The sequence below is a fragment of the Elephantulus edwardii genome, unplaced genomic scaffold (genome assembly GCF_000299155.1).
Source record: "Elephantulus edwardii isolate Elephantulus edwardi_28Jun2011 unplaced genomic scaffold, EleEdw1.0 scaffold00174, whole genome shotgun sequence".
NCBI lineage: Eukaryota > Metazoa > Chordata > Mammalia > Macroscelidea > Macroscelididae > Elephantulus > Elephantulus edwardii.
In genome coordinates this window covers 3,738,936-3,765,887 of record NW_006399924.1, presented here as the reverse complement: position 1 = coordinate 3,765,887, position 26,952 = coordinate 3,738,936, and the positions used below count along the sequence as shown (strand labels likewise).

The 26,952-nt window shown below is 36.8% G+C and overlaps 1 protein-coding gene across 2 annotated transcripts in view; it reads left to right on the top strand.

Moving 5' to 3' along the window:
• Positions 1-26,952, top strand: part of MAGI3 (membrane associated guanylate kinase, WW and PDZ domain containing 3) — a 296,586-nt gene that overhangs the window by 205,213 nt on the left and 64,421 nt on the right. For both annotated transcript variants that reach the window (XM_006895704.1, XM_006895705.1), the window contains exons 7-8: positions 10,756-10,813; positions 16,359-16,453. In XM_006895704.1, coding sequence (XP_006895766.1) covers positions 10,756-10,813; positions 16,359-16,453 — 153 coding nt within the window. The remainder of the gene's footprint in view (positions 1-10,755; positions 10,814-16,358; positions 16,454-26,952) is intronic.

Below are 26,952 nucleotides of genomic sequence, written 5' to 3'. Positions count from 1 at the left end.
GATATATAGACTCAATACAGTCCTAGTCAAAATGGTGACTGTTTTGAGGACATTTAAAGGCTTATTTTTAAATATACATGAAAATACAAACACTATAATAGCCAATCTTTAAAAAGAACAAAATTGAAGGACATAAGCTACCAGATTTGAAGACTTAGTATAAGAAAGACATTTGGTATTGATGTCCTGATGGACAGAAGATTAGTGGAACACAACAGAGAGTCCAGAAATACATGTAAACATCTATGACAATTTGATTTTTAAGCAAAGCTGTCTGTTAATTCAATGAGTAAATAAATGACCCATGAACACCTGGATATTTGTGCAGAAAAATAAACCTCAGTTATACTTTATACACACAAAAAATTATTTGAGATAGATTAATAAAAATGCTCTAACTGTAACAGCTTAGAGCAAAGCTTTTGGGAGATTATTTGTGACAGTATCTTCATGATTTGGGATGGGAAGGATTTCTTATGCAGATTTCTCATACAGACTATAAAAAATGTGAACCATAAGAACAATGCAAAGAAAGATGAACAATGTAACAAGAGTTTTCGTTTCTTCTCATCAAAAGAGAACATTAAGAAAATGAATTTATGTCCCTTTGAGATATAACTTTCTGATAAATCTATCCTAACTTTTTACCATAAAAAAAAAGAATAAGACATCTTTCGTATCTCCTTTTCAAGGAGGAAGGTCTTTCTGCTAGAGATTATAAAGAGTTCTGGTGGCCTAGTGGTAAGGAGTTTTGCTGCCAACCCAAAGGCATACTTTTCAGATCTACCTGGTGCTCTGTGGAGAAAAATGAGATTGACTCCCTCTGAAAACTCACCGAATGGTCATTCATGTGTCTGTTCAGATTTGATAGCACAGAACAGCAGATTGTATGGTTTGCTTGCTGGATTTTTTCTGTTAGAGATGTTGATTAAGGATATGGATTTTTTTTTAGTATGTGTATCTAAGCACTGTTTTTACTTTGCCCAAAGATTTTAGTATGTTGTGTTTTCCATTCTCATTTGTTTCAAGAAATTAAGTTTTCTTTTTCATTTTTCCTGTTACCCAGTAGTATTTAAGCAGTCCTTGATTTTTTTCCCTTTGATCTTTCAGTTAGTTATTTCTGACATTTCTTATCTTCTTAATCCCTTCATGTTTTTTTGCTTAGATGGTGTTTCAAAACCCAAACAAATCATAATGAATATAAGTAGCACTGCCATTTGAGAAGATGCTTTTTTTAATGGTGATTCATTTTATAAAACATAATGCATGAAAATGATTGTATGAAACAATGTGAATGAAGAATAGTGTGGAATACAATGTATATAAAATTTGTAAGCAGACGTAAAAAAAAAAAAAGGGAGTACAGCCCTCAGTATGGGTTACATCTCAACATCAAGGAAACAAAAATCTTCGCCAAAAGGCAACATCATGATAGATGTGTAAAAGTTTGAAATTGACAATAGTTTCTTCTTAGTTGGCTTCATAATCAATATCAAGAAGATGCTTTTATATTGTGCTCTTGTCTGGTGGGATGTTCTGTATATGTCTATGAGGTCTAGTTGTTTCACTGTATTGTTTAGTACCTCTGCATCTTTGTTGAGTATGTTTCTAGTTTTCTGTTATTTCTTGACAATAAATATTGTATTGAAGTATCCTACTGCTATTGTGGAAACAATCTTTGTCTTCAAATCTGTTCATGTTTCATTTATATATTTGGAGCTCTATAATCAGATACATGTAAATTAATTATAATTGTGTCTTGTTCACATGACCATTTACTCATTAACTAGTTTCTTTCATTGTCTCTTATGCTGGTGTTTGTCTTTACACTTATGGAATCAGATTGCCAGGTTTTTCTTCCATAGTGATGGCTGAATAAATTGAACCACAATCCTGTCAATGTATGTTCATGAAGTTCATACACGTTGTTTCTCACACCAAACCTTTTCCCTTTTACCAATCCCTCCCTCCACCCATCAAATTGTGTGACCCTATGATTAAGCCCCATACTTGAATCCTAGTATACACTCTACAATAATGGTCCTATAAAGTATTTGTCTTTATGAGACTGAGTTGTTAGTTCACTCAGCATAATGCTCTCCAGTCCCTCCCATGTTAGGTAGAATTTACAAAATCAGTATTCCTGCATTTTCATAGTATTCCACTGTGTGAATGTACCATATTTTCCTAATAGATTCCATTGTTGTTGGGCATTTGGGCTGTTTCCTTGTTCTTACTATGATGCATAATGCTACTGTGAACACTGGTATACAAGTCTCTGTTTGTACCTCAGTTCTAATTTTCTCCGGGTATATTCCAGGTGGAATAGCTGGTTCATATGGAATTTCTATGTTCAGCTTTTTGAGGAAATGTCAAACTGCCTCCAGAATGGTTGTACCATTGTACAAACACATCAGCAATGTATAAGAGTTCCTAACTTGCCACATCCTCTCCAACATTTATAACTTAATGCCTAGCCAAACTTCGTCACAGCTTCTGGAGTGAGATGGTATCTCATTGTGGTTTTGATTTGCATCTCTGTTATTACCAGTAATTTGGAGCATTTTTTCCATGTTGTCTGAATATCCTCCTCCATCAAAACTTTCCATGTCTTTTGCCCGTTTTGTAATTGGATTATCAGTCTTTTTCTTTTGGAGGACCTGTAGGATTCTGTAAACTTTCGCTATGAGACCCTAATCCAAGATGGTATTGCCAAATGTTTGTTCGCAGTCAGTAGGTTTTCTTTTCACCCTGTTGGGAAAAGTTTTTAATGAACACAGAGATTTAATCTTTAAAAGGTCCCATTCATCACTTTTATCCTCTTCAGATACTGTGTTTCTGCCTGTATTTGGCAGTCCCTTTATACTGTAGACTAGGCCTCCTAGGCTTGATCCCAGTTTGTCTCTTATGAACATTATGGTTTTATTCTGAGGTCTCTGATCCACTTTGAGTTGATTTTTGTGTACAGGGTGAGATGTGGATCCTATTTCGGCTTTTTGCAGGTAGTAATCCAGTTTTGCCGGCACAGTTTGTTGAAAAGGTTATCATTTACCCATTTGGTAGATTTTATTTCCTTGTCAAATCAGTTGACTGTAGAGAGATGGGTCCATTTCTGGGTTCTCAGTTCTGTTCCATTGGTCTATGTGCCTGTCATTGTACCAGTGCCATGCTGTTTTGGTTACTCTTGTTGTGTTTTGAGGGCAAGGAGTGCTATGCTTCCCACTTCATTTTTGTTTTTCAGAAGTGCTTTGCTTATTTGGGGTCTCTTTTCAAATATACTTGACAATTTCCCTTTAAAACTCCTTGAAAAACAAATTTTGTATCTGTATTGCAATTGCATTGAACACGTAGATTGCTTGTAGGATTGCCATTTTCACAATATTGAGTTTTCCTATCCATGAACAGGACACATTTTGCCCATTTCTTTTGATCTTTTATTGTGTCTTCCAGAAATGTTCTGTAGTTTTCTTGGTATAAGTCTTTTGAGTCTTTAGTTAGGTTCACTTCCAAGTATCTCAAATTGTAGTTGGCAGTTGTAAATGGTATTGCTTTCTTGGTTTCCTTCTCTGAGTTCTCTTTGTTACTGTAGAATCACACTGATTTTTGGTGGGTTTTTTGTTTGTTTGTTTTTTGAATTTTAATGAAAGTTTATAAAGAACTTGGAATTCCATATATGCATTGTTACACATTTTCCTCCCTCACCTCCTTCCTCCCCCACACCCAGTTGGCCTTTTTCTTTGGGAATAAAGTTCTTTCATTGTCATACAGTCCCTGTTCCTCCTCCCTCCCCTCCACTTTACTATGCTACTTTTATTCTGGACTCTTGTCATTCCAGTAATTCCTTTTATACAGTTCTCTCCCTCATTTGTTTCACTGTCGTGTACATTTTTTATCCCCTCCTAGTCTTCCCTCAGCCCCCATATCAGTCCTGTTCTATAACAGTGGCAATATGCAGTATTTGTCTTTTTGTGACTAAGATATTTCACTCAGCATAATGTCCTCCATGGTCACCCACTTTGTATAATAGTTATGAGTTCTTTGTTCTTAAATGCTGCATAATATTCCATTGTGTGAATATACCACAGCTTCTCTATTCATTTGTTGGTAGATGGGCACTTGGGTTGTTTCCAGCTCTGTGCTATTGTGAACAAAGAGCAATAAACATGGGTGTGCATATATCTGCTTGGGTGGCTGTTCTCGTTTCTTTAGGGTGCATTTCCTGTAGTGGGATTGCTGGATCTAATGGTATTTCTATTTCCAACTTTTTGAGGAAGTGCCATACCGCCTTCCATATTGGTTGCACCATTTTACACTCCTGACAACAGTGAATAAGAGTTGCAGTTTCTTCACAACCTCGCCAGCATTTTTGTTTGCTGCTCGGTTGAACTTGGCTATTCTTACTGGGGTGAGATGATATCTCTTAGTTGTTATGATTTGCATCTCAGAGCTAGGGATTTTGAACATTTCTTCATGTGTTTGTTAGCCATCTGAATGTCTTCTTTAGTGAAGGGTCTGTTCATATCCTGTGCCTATTTTGCAATTGAGTTGTGGTGCTCGAGTATTCTATAAATTCTAGATGCAAGTCCCTTATCTGACATGTCATTACCAAATATTTTTTCCAAGTCTGTGGTGTCCCTTTTTACCCTGTTGGAGAAGTTTTGTGCATAGGGATTTGATTCTTAGAAGGTCCCATTCACCTATTTTATTCTCTTCTAGTTGTAGGTTTTTCAGAATGCTTGGTAAACGATTCATGTTGTGGATTAGGGCTTCTAGAGTTCTTCCAAGCTTTTCTCTAATGAAGTTTATGGTCCTTGGTTTTAGTCCTAGGTCCTTGATCTACTTTGAGTTGGTTTTTATGTATGGAGTGAAGTGTGGATCTTGCTTGAGTTTTCTGCAGATGATTTTCCAATTTTGCCAGCACGATTTGTTAAAAAGGCTGTTGTTTCCCCACCTAACTGATTTCATCTCCTTGTCAAAAATCAGTAGATCATAGGTAGATGAGTTGATTTCTGGGTTCTCAATTCTATTCCATTGATCTACACTGATTTTTTGGATATTAATCTTGTATCCTGCCCCTCTACTAAATTGATCTAGTAACTCTAACAGGTTTTTGTTGGTATTGTTGTTTTTGAGTCCTTGGTGGTTTCTGTATATACTATTATATCATATGCAGAGAGCAACAGTTTAACCATCTCTTTGCTGATCAGTATACCCTTTATTTCTTTCTCTTGTTGTATTTCCCTAGCAGGTTCTTCCAATACAATATTGAATAGCAGTGGCGACAGTAGACTCAATCTTCTTTTGATGCTTCCTGAATCGTGCAAGATTTTCCTAATGGCATCTCTTAAGTATTGGCAACTTGAGACTTGAATTTTTTTTTTTCACTTCTTTTAGCTTGAGAAATGCTGAGTGACTTCTTCCCTTCTTATTCTCCCAATTCTAGGTCTCTGCATATTCCGTTATAATACTTTGTTTGCTTTGTTTTCTCGTGGTGCCCTTTTAAATCTTCTGTTCAGCTTTTTTGCTGCAACTACTCTTCCCTTTATTTTGACTCCTCAATGCTGTGATACAATTTTGAGGGTCTCTTCTGATGTCCATTTTTATTTTTATATTTCTCTTGTCTTTTTAGTGACCTTTTGCTCTGTTCATATATGATATCCTTGATGTCATCCACAACATATCTGGTCTTCTTCAATCATGGGTACTTGGTGCATCAAACCTAGTCTTAAAATTATTTTTAAGTTCAGATAGGCTCGACTCAAGAACATAGTTTGGTTCTTAGAGGTTTTTTAAAATCTTGTTTAGCCACAATTTGAACTGGCACATGAGTAATTGATGACCTGTTGCATAGTCAGCACCTAGCCTTGTTTTGACTGCTGATACTGAGAGCTTCTGCAATGATTCCTTCAATAGACAGTCACTCTAATTTCCACACAGTCCATGGTGATGTCAATGTGTAAAGTTTCTGCATGTGTTTTTTTAAATAGGTTTATATGAAGTAATAGAAAATAGTGTAATTTGGGTCAGACATATTATTATTATTATTGATGGAAAATTTACAGATATTTGGATTTCCATTCATTCATTATTGCACTTTCTCCCTGCCCATCCCTCCCCTGCAGTTCTTTCTTTTCTTTGAAAAGTAAAAGAAAAGTTATTTCATTGTTACACAATCCCTCCCCCCAAATCTACTCCATTATGCAGCCTGGGTCACACATATCTTAATCCTCAGAAAGATATCCTTGTTCTTTTATCACTTTAAAGAGATCTTTTGCAACAAATTTGCCCAACATAATATGTTGTTTGATTTATTGACCACCGCTTCTGTGAGCATTGACCATTCATCTAATAAAATCCCTGACAACATTAATAAACAAAAAAGGAGAAGAGGACATCCTTGGGATGCAGTGTTAACTGGGTGCATCCTATATCCAAGGAAAGATTGATGCCAACACGCATGTGAATGCCAAAGGATGCCTACGGACATTTGCAGCAAAGACCTTCCTCCTAGATTGTGAGCAGCACTAGATAGCTAAGATAACTACTCAGAATTTGTTAATGGAAAAATATTGTGACACCCTTAATCTTTTCAAATGCCCTGTGAAGTAGTTTTTCATTTACTTTTGGCCAGTCAGTTGGATTTATAGTTTATGTTGCATAGTTCTTAAACTAACCCACAGAAACAAAAAAGTATCAACACTTGAACATAATACAGTATGCAAACACCTAGTGATAAGAAGCTGTTCTGCAATCCCAAAAGCATGAGTTCAAGTCCACCAGAAGCTCTGCAGGAGAAAGGTGAGCAATCTCCTCTCATGTGATTTACTGCCTCTGATACCTCACTGGAAGGTCAGCTATGGGTTAGTTCTGACTCATGGAAACAGAACAATAGTAAGACAATATTAAAGCTGACAATTTTCATGTACCCTGTATGAACTTTTTTACCTCATCAAGGTAAAACAGTTTTGTTTATTTAATCTTCATCTCCTTTTAAATACTTCTTGAGGATGTTCTTTTGTATATATAGTAGTAGAATCATGCATATATTTGTAAATTCATACAGACATTTTGGTATTTTCCTCCTGTTGTAATTTACAATTTGGAAAGCCAGGTTGCTATAAAACTCAGTGGTAGTGAGTTTGAGCTTTGAGTTCATCTACATTATGAAGAGTCAACTGCTTTAGGCCAGTTGATTTAATGACATGTAACTTCATTTTTTAAGTCCCCAGCTAAGTGCAAGTGGTTAATGGACTTAGCTTCTAATCAAAGATTGGAAGTTCAAAGTACCCAGAGGTACCTTAGGGAAAAAATCTGATGATCTGCTTCTGAAATCAGTCACTAAAAACTTTGAGGAGTTGCCATAAGTCAGAATCAATGCCATAGCGACTGGAATAGATTCTGTCCCATAATAACATCCAAATTAATATTTGAGTATCCAACAGAAACTATACACTAGCCAACTTGGCATATAAAATTAACCATACAGTTCCATATGTCTTGGTTTTCCCAGGATTCTTGTAGGTCATATAGCCCTGGTGTGTCCACTTGCCGTACAGCAGCAACTTGTGGTTGCTGTGAAGCTGAACGCTGGGACACTGAGGTGTAAAATGCGATAATGGTTACCCATGGCAGACAGTATTTGATGGTGCTCCCCAATTAAAACAAGCTTGGAAGCAGGAGTGGCATCCACTTCCGTAATAGCTTGTCTCCTGAAACTCTATGAAACTGGAGAGAGGATGAAAGTCACGCAAGTGTCGAGGACTTTCTTTCATAGGGTCACTATGAGTCGCCTACAACTCAACAGCACTTAACAGCAACAATTCAGCTTGTACCTGTTGTTTTGGCATAAATATTAATAGTATTCTCTTTTACTCTTAAAAAGCAGGCAATACATTATATAATCATGCTGTTTATATTTTATAGCAGCCTTGCAGTTCTTAATCTTTAAGCATAAAAGCTATTCTGTCCCCACATCTGGCTGAGTTTTTAATCTCTCTGCTTATGTCATGGGGAGCTCAACTGTTGGAAATCTTGAGCCTGTTTGTTTTGTATTCAATAGACCTTTGCCACTACCAGTGTATGCTTTTTTCCTCTGCTCTCACCATGCTGTCATAGGCTCTTTCCGGAAAAGAATCTATCTGACTCTCGTTGGTATTCTTCAGGATGCTTTGCACAAGTAGATGCTCAAAAGGGGCTAATGATAATAATAATCTGACAGTGTATGTTTTTATAATTTAGTATATTGTTTACATTCTGCTGAACATTTAATATTTTCTAGAAAGACCTTACGCTTCCTGAACCTTGTTCTTTACTCCCTAGTCTTCTCATACTCAGGGCCTACCTCTGTCTTCATACTGTATCTGTTGGCTTAATTGATTTTTACCTAACATTTAAAATAAAATAATTAGTATTTTTATTAAATAGTTATCTTAAAAATACATCAGAAATCCATTTTATTCTCAACCCACCCGTTTTTCTTATGGTAAAAGGAAGATTAAATTTTTCCTAAAGGCAGCTTTAAAATACTTTGAATGTTTATGTCATTTGGAGCTTAGAGAGAGATAAAAGGAAATTATCAGCTGAGTAGAACTCCACAATGAGAAAGCAATTGTAATTCATACATTTAAATAAGAAAAATCCTATTTGGGAAAGAAAAAGAAAGAAGGATAAATTCGTAGGGTTTATAACTAACCAACTGCTTTCTATACCAGAAATAGTTTTGCCATTTAAATCAATTTTGAGGGGAATGATTTTGTTTCTAACAAATGGAAAAGATGATTAGGTCTTTCCTATCTCAGAAGTAAGATACACACATTTTCTTGTGGCTCACATAGTTATCGCTCTTTTTTTTTTACAACCAATTTTTAAAACAAAAAGTCAGGTATCTGATGAGGGACTCTAATTTTTAATCTTCATTGCAATAACTTTTGCTTTGATTTTCCCAGGGTGCCTGTTTTTCCAAAGGTCATCAATAATCTCCTGATTGGCAAACTTTAGTTCTTAGCTCTGTAGTACCCGGTAATGTTGACCATACACTGCCATTCAGTCTTCTCTGACATCATTCTCCCTATTAGATTCAACTTTCTTCTTTTGCTCTTTAAATGTTCGTCTTCTTTCTGTTTGGTTATGACCCTTCTTAAACTGTTCACAATTTATCTATGTGATCTTATCACTTCTCCAACTTTTGCTGTCTACAAACTGATTCTTTATAATCTATCTTCTCATATTTTTTAACACCACATTCATATTTATAAGAACTTGATATCTATCGGGATGTTTTATAAGGCCCTCAAATGTAATACACTAATAAGTTAAATTGATTTTTTGGTATATCTTCTTGCTCTGCCATCAACAAATTATTTCACATCCTTCCAGTTCCTTGGTCCAGACACTGAGTATCATCTTCACAGGTGTCCTCCCTGTCCCTTCACCAGTGCCAAGTGAACTGTCTCTTTTATTTTTTATTTTTTTAAAAGAACATCTGATTGTGTTCTATTGGTCTTAGGCACTATTTAAGTACTTCACACATATTATCTGTTTCCTACATGCCTTTAAATTAAAATTAAATCAAAAGGGCCGAACTCACTCAGCATGATATCCCTCTCCAAGGACCTCTCCTTCCTTACATGTCCAAAGCAGAAAAATATAGAAAAATGGAGGAGGTTCACAACTTTTCATTAAGAAGCCAGTCCTTTACTCTTTTTATTATTAATGCAAAGCTAACCATTTTTAAAAAATTCCTTTTTTATGGTTACTAGGAAAGGATAGGGAAAGAGAGAAAAGTAAAAGTTCATAAGTAAGTTGGATGAAGGGAAAGACAATATGCAGTAATGTTTGGATCAAATATTTTAATCAATTCTAATTAATGCTATAAAACAAAATGAATGAAAGACCCACTCAAAAAAGTAATTAGTAAATGAAAATTAAAAATCCTTTTAATATAATGTAGTAATGGGTAACAATAAAACCATTTATTAGGGACATTCCTGTCAAAGTATTTACAAGGAATGCAAATCAAAGAAGAGAAGGTTGAGCATTCATTCTTTCTTGGAATTGTCACCTCATTTTGGAAGAGCCAAATTTTGTCTATCAGAAATGTGACTATAAATTCTAGTTTTTTGTTTATATTTTACAAGTTGCTTGGAATGAATACTATTAGAATCCTGTGGAAGACATTTCTTTGTTATTCTCCACGAAGAAATATTACCTATACAAGACAACATAATAGTTTAATTAATTCACCTGCAGATATTCAGATCAAGGTAAAAGAAAGGAAAAAAGTACTCTCTTAGATTATAAACAAATGTAGATTCCTCACTTGAAAAGTTGTAAACCCAAGACTGAATCCAGATAAGTGGTTCAAAGTATAATATGAATGTTTGAGAAGAAAATATACTAATGTAGCTGATTTTGGTGTTTGACTCCAGAGTAAGTATGTCTCGTTTCAACTTTATCAGACTTCTTAAATCAAGGAATATGGGTTTTTAAATAATTAGCATCTTCATGGCTTATGATTCAGATAAAGGCCATTGAGTTTAATATTATCTTTTGTTCTGCTCTCCTAATTAATTGCTGAGATACTCTGGTGATTGAAAAAGCCATTTAGACTTAAACTGTGTTTGTGCTTTAAAAAGGAAACTTCATCTTCTGTCTCTCAAATATTAGTATAATGAAGTGGAAAACACTTTCACTTAGGCATTAATTATTTTCTGTTTTGAATGTGCTTTTTTACCTAGTCCTTTTGTTTACTTACAGAACTACCTTATGGTTGGGAGAAAATAGAGGACCCTCAATATGGGACATACTATGTTGAGTAAGTTTATTACCTCAGTCACTATACTCTCAAATGTTTCCTTTCCGCATTAAGCTTCAGGGAGTACTGGCTTAGAGTATTTCATGCTTCTGTAGTCTGACTTTCATGTTTTTCAACTAGGACAATGAAAAGGTAGGAACAACAGTAAGCATTTACTGTACTGACCCTGGGCGACCCTTCCTAAACTTTAAGGTAAATCTACAGTGCTAGAAAGAATTTGCTCAGATGATTCATAGTTACACTATCATTAATACTACAGACTTTAAAGACGGAAGTAGGAGATAGAAAATGGAAATGAGAAAACCGGACTAGGTGAACTGTTAAAGTCACTACCAATGTTGCAACTATATGATAATGAAAACAAGAATTTTAAGGGTATTGTACTATATAATAAGACAAAAGTTTGGAGTATTAAATATGTGGCTTTTGTCAACATCTTCTTTTCCTTCACTTTGTTTTGACCATTGAGATTATGTTCTTTCCAAATGTTGTAGGTAGAATTTTTGCCTCCAACGATGGATTTCTAAGTGATTAACTCCTTCAGAAAGGTAGTCATTTGCCTGGAAACTTGGAGTCTGAAAGTATTGTCTAGATTGTTGTTGCTGTATACTTTTGAGTTGTATCTGACCCATAGTTTACTCACCAGCAGGTTTTCAGAAGCAGTAAATTTCGCAGAAAGAGATTACTTGTCTTTCTCTGGCAGAACAACTGGTAGATTCAATCTGCTTACCTTTGAGTTGATAGTGCAATTCCTTACCACTAAGCCACCAGAACTCCCTCGGTAGCAAAGACAAATCTATTTTATTACTTGAAAAACTTGAGAGCTAAAGAATCTTCATGTTTTGTAATCACACATTAATTTCCTAGCACTTTTTGACATAAACCAATGCCATTTCTTGGTAATTATCTGTAAACCCCCTGTTGTAACTCTTTATTCTATGTATAGGTTGCTACATAGATCACCATGATTAGAGGAAATATTGGAATAACATGTAAAACTTATTTATATCTTAAGGAAATAACTCAGTTTGGCCCCTAGCTATGTCCCTTCACAGTTTCCATATTTGGGTCCTTTGAAAGTCTACACTAAGTTTTATTTTTTTATTTCCATTGTGTTTTTAAATATATACTACATTGTGAAATTATGTAACAGCTCTTTACAAACAAACAAAAAAATGCTTCATTAAAATAAAGAGGAAAAATAACCAACCATTTTTCAAATCAAAAGAACATTTGCAGGCCAACTTGAAAAGGGTTTGTGGATGTGAGACCCTTTTCCCTTCCGCTAGTGGTTTAGTCTATTTAAATTGGGCATCAATCAACTGTTATTTGCTATTGACACTGCTGAACATTTCTGAGATAATGATTCTCATTCTCTATCCATTCCAACTGCATTTGAATGAATAGTCAAGAGGTGAAAGTTATTTGCTTGTTATAAAATTTTGGGCTAAATGCTTTGGATTCTATTAAGCAAGAATATGGTGTTGAAGCAAGTTTGGGGCAAATCTTGGAGTAACCTGTTCCCAGTTTTAATGGAAGTACACAAAATAGCTTGAATTAGAAACAACAGCAACTCAACATGATGTTAGATGATTGTTCCCAGAATGAACTCATTTTATAGGAGGGTAATTTATTAAATTAAGAAGAGCAGGCTATACTCATGATACACATTAGTATGGAATCAGCTGGGCTCTGGAGTGTGGCTTGATTCCCAGATTAGTTAGGTTTTGAATCTGGACCATAGTAATCTGCAGTGGGTTTACTGATGGAGATAAAAAGCTGTTACTTGAATGGCTACTCTTTGGCACTCTTAGTTTGTCAAACCAGATGGCATAATGATTGCTCTTGGCAGGAGGCTTGTAGTAGTAAATCCAACTGCAATTGCAGTGTTTCTTTGTATTTATTTTAGAAGATGTGATTCTGAAATGAATTAACTTACTGTTTAAATAAAATTCTTCCAAAATTAAGCTATCTATAAGAATGCTTCCTTATTTAGAAACGTATATGATGCCTTAATGCACTGAAATGTCATAGTCAGTGTGTATGTGTGTGTATATATTGCAAATTGTTTTTAAAAGAATAATTTGTTGATATGAATTTTAAAAATTCAGTTACATACAAAATAACAAGTACAGGTGATATTCTAAGTTATATATTACCTACTCATAAATTTCTGAAAATAATAATTTTTCATATTGAATTTAAATATTCATATTTAATTTTTCTGATAATTTATAGTGTTCTTTTCTCCTATATTCCACAGCATAAGTAAAACAAATCTGTTAACATCTACAGTAATATCATAGGTGTAAATAACTAAAGCCGGAGTGGCAGCCAATTTCTAAACAACATGCCTCTGGAAACTCTATGAACTTTGAGACACTATGATAGTTATAAAAAGGCTTCAGATCTTTTGTTCATAGGGTTGCTATGAGTCATGCTCAACTCGACAACAATCAACAGCAACAAGAAGTAACTAAATTAAAAGGAGAGAGTTTTTTTAACTTTTTTGTTTTGTTTCTTTGGTGCCATTTTAACATTTGGATTGCCACAGTGACTACAACAATAGGCGTGACCATAGCAGAGGTTTTGAAGTTAGCACAAGATAGGGCAAGAATATGATCTGTTGTTCACATAGTCGCTATGAGTAGGAGTCTACTCAACGCCAGCTAATAGCAGTCTAATGAAACAGATACAATTACTCCTTATATTGTCAAATAATTTTCAGGAAAAGGATTACTCATTTGCATATTTCTACTCTCTTCTCCCACACATTACAAAGGGTATAAATACAAATTACTACTTTTTATGTTCTAATGCCTGGGTGGCAAAGTGAGTCATTCTAGTTGACGGTGTTAAAGTGATCTAAGGTTCTTTTTAAACAAGTCTGTTATCTTCTGAAGTCATTTTAGAATTGTGGGGGTTTTTTCTTGTGTTGTTGTTGTTATGTACCCTACACCCTGCTCTATCCTGTACCAATCTTATTGTCTTTGACACACCTACCCCCATTACCCCAGTCACTGAATTAATCCATCTCATATGTGTAAAATGCCAATATCTAATACTTTTTCTACAGTAATATCTAATTTAGAACTAAAAGTTTTCATTTTTACAGAGAATTATACAATAAACTCAGTAGATAAGGTGCCCCTTGTAATAAGAAACAAAAACATGCTTGAGATTTAGTAAAATCAGTGTTTAAAGAATATCAATTAAAAGTTGATGTATTTAGAGCTCTGAAATTAAATGCCCACATCCATAGCAGGGTTCTTTTACCCTAGGAGACTAAGCAACATAGAGAAAGCGAACATTTATTGGTGTGAGGGGTCCCCCCACCCTTACAGCCTCCTCCCTCACTTTATTGTTGTTGTTATTGTTGAATAAGAAGTGACTTCTAGCTGACACTCCAGTCGATTTCCAGATGTAGTAAATTACACAAGACGAGATTGCCCATCTTTCTCCCACAGAGCAGCTGGCGGATTTGAACCACATGCCTTGAGTTGGCTGCATGGCCCCTTATCACTAGGCATGAGGTTCACAAATTGTGTTGTAAATATCTGAGTTGCACACCTGTTTATCTATAGATTTTGGTACTCTTCAGCTATTTAAGGCCACTACTGCATTGAGTTGGTTTGGCTCATAGTGACCCACCATTAGTTTTCCAAGAGTTTATTTTTCTAAAGGTCATTTTATTGTAAAACCATAAATACAACACTTCCCTGAAATCATTTAAGTAACTGATCCTCTCTGTCAAAAAGATGTCTTTTTTTCCTTGGCATCAACCAACTGGGAAATAATGTTGTAAAAATTCAGTGGGTGGGATAAGAGTATCATTTTTTATGAGAAGAGACTGCTTGCCTTTCTCCCTCAGAGCAGCTAACTGGTGGATTTGAACTACTGACCTTCTAGTTAGCAGCACACACATAATGCGCTGTCACCAGAACACCTTTACCTAAGGGCTCATTGCCATGAAGATGGAACCAACTCATAGTTGACTTCCAGCTAATTTTCAGAAAGCTATAGCCCAAGAGGAAATTGCCCGTTATTCTCCCTCAGAGCAGCTGGTGGATTCAAACTTCCAGAGGAGTGCCATGTTTGGGTTATCCCACAACTCCCTGTGGTCTACACCTCCAGAGCTCCCTTACATAAGAACAGTTATTCAGAAATTTTTGTGACATAATGTTTGAATTCTGATATTTATCAATGTCCTCTATTACCAAAAAGAATCTTACTATTTTATTGGAAAACACATAGCATTTAGGGGAATTATATTTTGACTGTGGAAGTACTAAAATATGCCTTTTGCTTCCTTATTAGACCTATATCTGCAGCCTTAATCATGTTTCTTAACCAATTTCTATTTACTTGACTTGCCAGAGTAGCCAGTGCTTCCTTCCCCCAGAAAACAGTTGCCTATAGTATGCTAAACACACTGACAAGTTATTAGACTCCTGTCATTTCAGTGTTTTAGCCCCCACTCAGTTGTGATTGATTACAAATGATAAATGTCAGGGGTTTTTCTTGCAATTTATGTTACAATAACATAATTCATTTAATCATTACACTACTGTAGAGAAATCTGAGTATAAAAGAGTTGATCTGTGATATGATTTGCTAAAACCAAATTGCTAAAAATATTGCTGCTAAATTTGAGTAGGTGAGTCAGTTTGAATAACAGTAGTAAAATTCTGGAAGGGTTCAGTACTCAGATTTCCTCCAAAGTGTCTTCAAAGTCTTCTTTTCTGGAGAAACAAAGACTTCCCCCCAATTATCACCAGTTCTTATCACAACAAATGAAAGATCATCTGCTGTAGTTTTGAAAACTCTTAATGGTTATCGGAAAGTAGAACATTCCCATAAACACTTTTGCAAGCCAAATGGCATAAAGCAAAGAGGCAGTTATTGTTAATTTATACAGAAAATGTTTTCGAGCATTTATATATTAAATGAGTAACGACCAAATCATACCAAATACCACATAAAACCCAAAATGACACTAATACGGTTTGCCTCTGAGGTGCTGAGTAGAGAGAGATCCATGGGATGGGGCTTGGCCACGTCATTGTAACTGCTCCAGGTACACACTTGCTACTTTAATGGCTGCAAAATCAATGCTCAATGCAGTTTCATTTTTGCTGGTTTTTATTTAAAGTAAAAATCTTCATATTTCTTTTTGTTACCAAACGTGATAATGGGAATCTTTAATAGAAGTGAAATTGTGTAAAGCAAACATGTGAAAAGCAGAAGGCACCCGTATTGGATATTTTTTTGATGACACTATGAGGCATAGTTGACTCGCTGCCTCCCAAAAACAACAGAGTAAATTAAATACCCGTAAGTTTCAGCAGCTTTGACTTCTCGGCATTTCTGAAGGCCCCTCTGTAGTTTCAAAAAATGCCTCTGCTATGATGTCTCTGCTTCTCTGTGCTGTATTATCCAACATATTTGTTCCTTAATCTATGAATGGTATGGTAGTTTATTTTAAAATATGCAATTTGTTTATTGTAAATTGAAATGCGTTTTTCCTCCCCACTACATTTCCCAGTCACCTTAACCAGAAGACTCAATTTGAAAATCCAGTGGAGGAAGCCAAAAGGAAAAAACAGTTAGGACCGGCTGACACTGCACCTTCAAAACCAGGTAGAACTTTGTTTTGGAATCTTTTCTTCTAATGATGAATTGTGAAATCAATGTATTGAATTCATAAAAATGAATTTGACTGAATTTTCTATTTTGGGGACTTTGAAAGGCAACAAAGAATGTCTAAATGTTTTTTTCACTGCAAAGATATCAGTAAGCTTAGTAAAATAGCAAGGGATTTTGAGAAAACTTTTTTTTATTTCATGATGCTTCTGTAGAAATAAAGGCATTGTTGGGAGAAGGGTTTTATTTGGGATTTGAACACTGGATTCCTTCTGTATGTTTAAGATCAGACAGTATTAGTTCTCAATTTCACAAAAAGCTTCTCTCAAGCTAATTGCTTAGATTTAATGTCTTTAATCATTCCAGATTCTCCATTAACTCATAGAATTAATTCCAAATATGTTCACGGAATTATTGGCTTATATCATCATTTCTCAGTGTGATGGTGGGGTATTAGTGATATAAGCATCATATTTAAAATATACAGACCCTAAAATTCAGATGTACCTCATCATCTATATTTTGAAAAAGATTCCCTGGAAGTTCTTATGTTATACTTGTATAGAAAATATTAAACAAAATCATTAGAATCACACACAAAGTAAAATTTTTCTGAAGAGAATTAAAACCCAGTTACAGCAATACTGACAGGGAACTGCCAGGAATTCATACTGGATTCAGGAGGGGATAGGAATCATATTATATTGTGAATAGCACTGCAAACAATGGAACAATTATTTATGACCAAGTAGAACCTGCACATAGCCCAAAAGGTAGTCATTTGAATGTAACAAGGAGATATTGCATTGCTTAAAATCAGGGGAAAACGTGCATTAGAGTTGTAACCTTTCATTCACTCTCTATACTGAATCAGTAATCCTAGAAGCTGAGCTAAGGAAGAAGGATGTAACATAGGGATTAGAGGAAGACACATTAACGATATGCAGATGGCATGACCTTACTTTCTGGGAGTGGAGGAGACTTGAAACATTTACTGATGGAAATCAAAGATTGCAGCCCTCAGTAGGGATTATAGCTCAACCTAAAGAATAAGAATCCTCACAACTAGACCAATAAGCAAAATGTCTGGTAAATCTGTGGTAGAAGACCTCCTTAAAGTGTTAAAAACAGAAATGTCACTTTGAGGACTGACTTATGCCTGATGCAAGCCATAATGTTTTTTTAATATGCATAGTTCTTTATTGGTTGTATTTCTTGCATTTGAAATATTTTTCAATGACATCCTTGGCCAAGCCATAACACTTTCAGTCACCTCATTTGCATGTGAAAAAGAAAAACAGAAGGAAAATTGATGCCTTTGAATTGGGTGTTAAAAAGAGAATTGAATATACCATGGGCTGGCAGAGGCATGTATAAATCTGTTTTGAAAGGAGGACAGCCAGAACGCTCCTTAGAAGGGAGATTGGTAAGACTTTGTCTCCCTGTCTTTTGACGTTGTCAGGAGGGATCATCCTTGGAGAAGGACGTCATGCCTTCTATAGTAGAAGGTCAGAAGCAAAGAGAAAGTTGTTGTGCAAGATGAATTGACATAGTGCTTACAATTATGGATTCAAACAGTCACTCTCGAAAGAATAAATAGAGCGTGGAGCAAAATTGCAGGAAGATCAAGAGAGAATGAGAAGTTTAAAAGTGAAGAAAATCAGTATAGCCAATTTTTTTTCTTTTCTTTTTTTTCTTTGTTATTGTTAATTGTGAATAAGAAGAGGCAGAGAAGTTGTGGCCTAGAGAATAGCGTTGAATCCTCATTTTACAGAAAAGGACACAAAGATTTCAATGAAGTTTAAGTCTTTGCTAAGCATCATATGTAATAAATACCAAATTAAAATTTGAACCTAGTCTTACTGACTTTAAATTCAGACTCTTGGTTTTCTAATATACAACCCCAAATTCGTATGTTTTTTCTGTATTATAAGTCAAAGGAGCTATTCTTTCTTCAACTAAACTGTAAATACCTTAAGGACAGGGACCATGTACTTTATTCATTTAGATTATCAGATAGGTTTCCTGTGGTAATAAAAGATGGCCAGAGACTCAGCAGCTGTCCTTCAAGGGTTTACAACTTAGGAAAATAGACACATAATTTTAGTACAACACATGGTAATAGACAAGTAAAAATGTTGGAACACAAAGGAAAGAGAAATAAAATTTGACTGTGGAAAGGGAAGAAAGCATCCTAGAAATGATGTAAGTCACACTGCTCTTTAAGAATAATGACTACTGTTGATGGATTGGCTACTATTAATTGCACACTGGTGGCCTAGTGGCAAGAAGCTGTGCTGCAATCTCGAAGGCAGGTGGTTTGAATCCACTCTCTGCTGGAGAAGGATGGGCACTCTCCTCCTGTATGATTAATTGCCTCTGAAAACCTACTGGAGGATCAACTGTGGGTTGGTTTCAACCCAGTGGTACACAACAGCAATATTAATTGACCCCTAGTGGTTAAAGCACTCTCAGTAACTGAAAGGTTGTTCATTTGAACCCATTAGCCAACCCCCAGATGGAAATATATGGAGCCATCTGCTTCTATAAAAATTTACAGCCTTGTAAACTCTGTGGAGAAATTCTACTGTGTTCTACAAGACTTCTGTTGTTGTGCTTGTTGTTATTGTTATATTCCTTTGCGTTTACTTCAACTCATAGTGATCCTATGAACAACAGCCCTGAACCCTGCCCTGTTCTCACCCAACCTCATTGTCTCCAACATACTTATCCCCATTACCCCAGTTACTGTGTTAATCCATCTCAGCCATGTTCTTCCTCTCTTGCCCTGTCCCTCCATCCTTCCAAGCATGATGGCCCTCTCAAAGGACTAGTCCTTCCTGGCCACATACACAAAGTATGTGAAATGGACCTTCAAAATTCTTGCTTTCAAGGAATAATTTGGTTTCAACCTCTCCGAAACAGACCTGTTTGTTCTCTTAGTAATCATTGGTATGTTTAATTCTCTTCTACAGCACCACAAATCAAAGACATTAGTTCTTCTATTATCCTTAATCATTGTCCAGCTCTATGATGCATAGCAAATAATTGCAAAAAACATGGCCTGGATTGTTGTTGTTGTTGTTGTTATGTGCCATCCAGTCGTTTGCGACTCATAACGACCCTATGTACAAGAGCCCTAAATGCCGTTCTATCCTGTGTGAACCTCGACATCTCATACACACTCATTCCCACCACTCCACTCACAGAATCGATCTACTCATCGATGGTCTTCCTCTCCTTTGCTGCCCCTCAACTCTGCCAAACATGATGTCCCTCTCCAAGGACCAGTCCCTCCTTGCAACATGCCCAAAGTATATCAGACAAAGCTTCAGAAGCCTTGACGCCAAGGAGCATTCTGGCTTCACCCTCTCCAGGAAAACCCTGTTTGTTCTCCTAGCAGTCCATGGTATATTTAACACTCTTCTCCAGCACCACAGCTCAAAGGCATCAGTTCTCTATCATCCCTATTCACTGTCCAACTCTCCAATGCATAGCACGTAATTGCAAAGACCATAGCCTGGATCAGGCGCACCCTAGTCTCCAGTCTGATGTTGTTGCTCTTCAGTACTCTTGAGATGTCCCTCACAGCTGACATTCCCAATGCAATTCGTCTCCTGATTTCCTGGCTGCTGTTATCAAGAGTGTTGACTGTAGAACCAAGTAAACTAAAACTATTAACTATCTCTTCACCATCCATACTAATGCTGCCAATTGGCCCAGTGGTGAGAATCTTTGTTTTCTTGATGTTTAGCTTCAATCCATATTGAAGGCTGCAGTCCTGACCTTGTGCAGCAGTGCTTCGGGTCCTCCTCAGTTTCAGCAAGTAGAGTTGTGTCATCCGCATGAGGCAGGCCTGGATTAGGTGCACCTTAATCTTCAGACTGTCAGTGTTGCTCTTTAGCACTCTGGAGAGGTCCCTGAGAGCAGGTTTTCCCAGTGCAATTTTTCTTTTTATTTCCTGACTGGTGGTGCTGAGAGTGTTGATTGTGGAACTGAGCAAGCTGAAATTGTTAACATCAATCTCTTCTCCATCTGTCATGATGCTGCCACTTGGCCCAGTGTGAGAATCTTTGTCTTCTTCATGTTGAGCTTCAACTCACATTGAAAACTGCAGTTCTTGACCTTCTGCAACAAATGCTTCAGGCTTAGCAGGTTTTAGCAGGCAAGGTTCTGTCATCTGCATAACGCAGGTTGTTGATGAGTCTTCCTCCAATCCTGGTGCCACATCTTCTTTATAAAGCCCAGCCTCCCGAATGATCTGTTTCGCATATAAACTGAAAATGTATGAAAACAAGATACATCCCTGAAGCATTCCTTCCCTGATTTTGAACCATGCTGTGTATTTCTGCTCTGTTCTGAAGACTGCTTTCTGGTCTAAGAATAGGTTTCACATGAGCACAATAAAGTTTTCTGGGATTCCTATTCTTCTCAATGTTGCTTACAGTTTATTGTGATCCACACAGTCAAATACAGGACTTCTAATAATAGGCCTCGATTCATTAACAATAGGTTTGGTTCTGAGTGTGATTCATTATGCTGCTACTTTATACATCATCATCTCATTTATATTTCAAAATGTTCTCTGCAAGGTTATTATTTTTTCTTTTTCTACTAGTTTATTTACAAAATTCAAATACATTGTTGTCAAGAACAAATTCTTTCAATTTCCCTCAACCCCTCACCCATCAAATTGTACAACCCCACAATTAATCTCCCCTTCCCCCGCATATCCACATCCCTCTGTTTCCAACCTCTCTAACCCCTCTTGGATCCTTATGCTCATTCTACAATAATGGTCTTATACAATATTTATCCTTGTGGGGCTGAGTTAGTTCACTCAGCATAATGCTCTCCAGTCCCTCCCAAGTGAAGTGATAATTTACAACATCATTCCTCCAGTGTGCTGCATTGTATTCCATTGTGTGAATGTACCATAATTTCTCAATCCATTCATTTGTGGTTGGGCATTTGGCTGTTTGTTTCCATGTATTATTGTGATTATTACTCATTCAGATGATTTAATGGCCTCAAGTTATAGTGGTCTGATGCAATTGTCCTTAGTATATACTTGCTATTTATTTGAGTGGTCCAGGAAACCTCCTTCTTAGTTTATGTTCATTTGTGTTGATCTACAGCTATTGAGTATTTACTATTTAATCAAGAAATACTTCTATACTTATCATCCTGAAAAAGCCATGTTTTGCTCCATGTTTAAACTCTCATGGCATAATGATAAAAAGTTACTTTGACCACCCAAAGGCACATAGCAACAACAACATACATTACCTGATTTAATCCTTTTAACTATCTCATAAAGAGCTCATAGGGATCTCTGGTGGCCTAATGGTAAGAGACTGCACTGCAGTCCTGAAGGCATGCAGTCTGAATCTACCAGCTGCTCTGTGGAACAGAGATAGGCAGTCTCCTCCTGTGCAATTAACTGCTTCTGAAAACCCACTGGAGGCTCAGCTATAGGTCAGTTCTTACTCAATGGTACTCAACAAAAACAACTATCTCATAAATTGTTGTTATTGTGTACCATCTAGTTCGAACTGACTCATAGCTGATCCCTCTGTGGGTTTTCAGAGGTAGTAAATCCCATAGGAGGAGGTTGCCCATCTTTGTCCCAGGGAACAGCTGGTAGATTTGAACTCTGTTCCTTTGGGTTGGCAGCACAACTTTTTACCACCAAGCCAACCAGAACTCCCTATAGCTCATGAATTAGGTACTAATCTCCTCTAGTGTGATTTATTGCCTCTGAAAACCCACTGGAGGGTCAGCTGTGGGTTGGTTCTGACTCGATGGTACTTAAAAACAACAATAACATTCCCATTTTATGGGTGAGATAACTGGCATTTGTTGTTGTGTATCATAGAGTCAGAACTGACCCATAGCTGACCCTCCAGCGAGTTTTCAGAGGCAGTTAAGCACACAGGAAGAGACTGCCCATCACTCTCCCTTGGAGCAGCTGAAGGACTTGAACTACTTGCCTTTGAGTAGCTTCTTGCCACTAGACCACCACAGCTCATTTAGTAAGGCCAAATAATACATCCAAGATCACTCAACTAAACTTCAAGGCTTAGATTTTAAACTGGAATTGTTAGGTGTGAAGACAGTGGTTTTGTGCCTTTCTGATTCTTATTTTTTCTGTTTAATTCAGATAATATGTACATCTGACCAACTTCTGATTGGTTTTGGCCATTTCATCAATCCTTTCCAAAATAACGTGTTAGCCAAAACATTTTCTTACCACTTCAATGTGTGTTCATCTTGAATCTTGTCCACTGGATGCTGGTTTTCTAGTGATCTCTCAGGAGTAGTCTTACCTGAGTATTCTTGGAGAAGGGAATATATAGTACTAATATTTCAGAAATATTCTAGTATTTGATGTAAAAATTAGAATTTTTCATTAGTGCTATTTGTCCTCAAGTACATAATTGCACAGTCATTAGGTAACATTTTTTTAACTAGAATAAGTCAGCACTGGTTGACAATATAAGTGATTTAGCATATCTAAATGAACATTTGGCATGTCAGTGAAATTATTTTTATTTTATTTTTCACTTTTTCCTTTCCACTTGAATTTTTCTTTGATTTGCTCTTTGAAGATCAAGACAAAACAAAATCCTACGTTTTACACTCCTTAATAAATTTGATCACATCTTATAGCTAATGTGGCCGAGAGGTGCTGCTTTTGTGTATTCAAGACAAAAGGCCTTTGTGTCAGCAGGACATTATGGTTCTGAGTGCATTGTCTTCACTGTGTAAAATCCATCATGAAAATGTGAAGATGAGAAAAGAAAATTGAAACCTCCATTACAAGGCAGTCAGCAGGGCCTTAACTAGACTTTTAGGAACTAAGTCTGTTGGGGAAGTGAGATGCACAAAATTAATTTTCATCCTTAAAAAATTATAATTTCTAATTCAGGAGTAAGAGGCATTTGATATAGATGCAATTCCATCTATAGATACTATTAATTTCAATTTGTACAGGAAGTCTACTCATTGCCTTAATATTGTGGATTGGAGTTCTTAGGAGATTTCTAAATCCACCTATTATTTGTTCATGTGGATACAATTTCTAGCTATGCTGTTCAGACTGCCAAAGCCCTGCCTCAGGTGTTATTTTGGCTTCAGAACATTTATTGGTCATGTAGTTGCCTGTCACTTATAGAGGCTCAGAGCTCTGGGTATGCGGAATAGAATCCTCACCATTTACTTGAGTTCTTCCTACACACAGGGCATGTGTCACACACTTCTAACCAAGCAAAATATGACTGCTTGGAAAAATTGTTTGCATGAGAACTGCCAGGCTTCCTTCTTGCACTGTGTAATCATCTTTGCCTACTAGATCAGCTGGTCCTGAGTTACTGTCACTGTTGGAAAAGAAGCCTTGCATTTTTCACTTGTATTAAAAGCTGGGTTAAAATAGGATTAAGCTGTCTCTAACCCCAGGGATGGTTCTCAGGGTTGAAATACAGCATTCTGAACCAGGACAAAGGATCTGGAGATCTAAGAATTGCAAAAGATCCTGGTGGGGGAGAAGGGGTTTTATTATTATTTCTTCAATAGCTAGAGATCTTTCAGGACAAGTACATCTTTGTGGTCTGTATCTTTGAGTCATGACCCTCTCATTGGCTCAGATAGCTTGGTCCAGTGAATAATAATAGTTCATTATCTGGTCTAAAATTTTAGAAAAACATCATGTGATCAAAATGGTCCCAGAACTCAATAGAATGTTAATGCTGTTTATCTGATCGCCACCACCAGCTAAAAAAGTGGAATCATCTGTCACTTCTTCAGTAAAGCCTGAGTCACAGCTGGGACAAATATATTCTGGTCGTTTGGGGCTAACCTTGTACTTGCAAAAGTGGCAGAAAACGTGGTATGTGGCACCAGTGGCACTTGAGCCCGCCTCAGCCCATGAGACTTCTGCCATCTTCTGCTCCACCCGGATTGTCACACAGGACAGCTGGCTGGTCCCTTGCCAAGGGACTGCCTCACTTATTTGCTGCTGTCAAGTCAGGGCAGCTTCACAGAGACCCCCTATCGGGTTTCTGAGGCTTTAAATCACAATGGAGAAGACTTCTCATCTTTTTCCTTTGGAGCAGCAGGTGGGTTTGAACTGCTGGAGATGTGCAGCCATTGGATTAGCACTGTAACTTGCTACAGATGACACCACCAGTGCTCCCGTTACCTCATTCGCTCTCAATAATTTAGTCCAGGGAATGATTGCTAGTTTGAATGTCAGAGGCCCACCAACCGCACAACAAGGCACAGAGAGGTCACCAGAAGCAAGCTATTGTGAGGCCTGACAAAGTGGTGTTTTCCTACAGGGAATGCATGCTCTACAGAGTCTAGGCCTCTATTCTACAAGCTCTTAAATAGATGGCTGCTGCTTCTCAGCATTAAGAGTTTTTACCATAGGAGAGCAAACAGATCTAGAGAAAACATATTAAATAGCATAGATTTACTCCTCAGCTAACCCTGGCTTTGTCGGAATTTCCAGGACTGCCCTACATTTTGAGAGAGCCATAAGCATATTGCACAGCCTGTACCACCATATGGGGAAGCCCTAAGGATTACTTTGCTCCTAATTGATGACAAGCTGTACTGAATACTTCTTAGTGCACTTTACTAAGAAGAATGATATCTAAACAGACAACTCTAGACACTACACTAGGACACTGAGTATGACACAAGCTGGCCTTCCAATTTAAATCTTTAGGGAAATGCAAAGTGAAACAAACCACAGTGAGATTCCATTCTGTACCTGTTAAAATGGGTTTTTAAAAAAAGACACAGTAACAAGAATTGGTGAGGATGTGGGAAAATCAAAACCCTCCTGCTTTTGTAGTGTAAATGTAAAATGGCAGAACCATTGTGGAAAATCATTTTTATGTTCTTCAAAGTGTTAAACATAGTTACCTATGATGCTAAAATTCCCATGCTAGGCATATGCCCGCACTGTTAGGAAATTCCTCAACACCACCCCTTCACCTCTCGCCAAATTGCAACTTCAAGTCTTCAAGACCACCTTCAGGCTCAGTAATTCACTAGCATGGCACACAACTGAGGTTTATTCTCAAGGGTTGGGTCTTATTACATTAAAAAGATACAGATTAAAATGAGTTGTGGGGAAAGACACATAGAACAGAATCCAGTAAAATGTCAAGAGCAAAGATTCCTGTTATCTTGTCTCTGTGAAGTCTCACACAGCATGGTCTTCTACTAAAATGATGACAAAACACAAAGTATTGCCCACTGAGGATTCTCACTGCAGCCTTGGAATCCAGAGGTCTCACTGGGACTGGGTCACTATAGGCATAGTTCATTACTAACATAGCTAGCTAGCCTCGTTCTCCAGCATCTTCAGAGGTTGAGCTAATAGCATGTGTGAACTAAGTTACTCCCATCAAACAAGATGAATCAGAAGCTGAGACTAACGTCTTTTTAGCAAGGCTACTCCGTTATGAGTTGTAAGGAGGGACAGGTCCTTGGAGAGGGACATTGTGGTTGGGAGGGTGGAGGGACAGCGTAGGAGGGGAAGACCCTCTATGAGGTGGATTGATTCAGTGACTGGGATAATCGGGATAGGTGTGTCTGAGGCAATGCAATTGGCACAGGATAGAGCAGGGTTTAGGGCTGTTGTATATAAGGTCGCTATGAGTCGCAAGCGACTCGACGGCACATAACAACAACAACAACAACTCCGTGATGCACAATAATAAAGAGAAGTTAAAACATATGTCTAGACAAAAACCTTTATGTGAAGGTTCATTGCACCACTGTCTCATAATATATAACCAAAAAGTGGTAACAAATCAAATTTTTTTAATTGAGATCTTAATGAAAGTTTGAGATGTTTGATTTTATGAACATTGGAGAGAACAAGGATTTCCATTCGTTCATTGTTGCACATTTTCCTCCCTGTACACCCCTCCTCCAGTTCACTTTTCTCTTCGAAAAAAAAAAAAATTCTTTCACTATTAAACACCCCCCCATCCATTTTACTATGCAGCTAATATTCTAGACTGTTGTCATGCAAATAATACCTAATCATACTTTCCATTTAAGCAGTTCTTTCCCTCATCTGTTTCTATGCAGTGTACATTATTTGTACCCTCTTTTCTTAGTTCCCCCAACTCCAGTGTCAGTCCTGTTTTATAACAGTGGCATTATGCAGTATTTGTCCTTTTGTGACTGAGGTATTTCACTCATCATAATGTCCTACACAGTCACCCATTTTGCATAATATTTCATGAGTTCCATGTTTTTTCAATGCTGCATAATATTCCATAGTGTGAGTATACCACAGCTTCTCTATCCATTACAAATCAAATTCTTACTGCATAATGAGTGGATAAACAAAAGGTGCTATATCCACACAATGGAATAATCAGCATGAAAAGAAATCAAACATGATGTATCCTGTATTACAGGTGAAACCTTGAAAACATAATGCATACTGAAGGAAGTTATACAAAAGACCA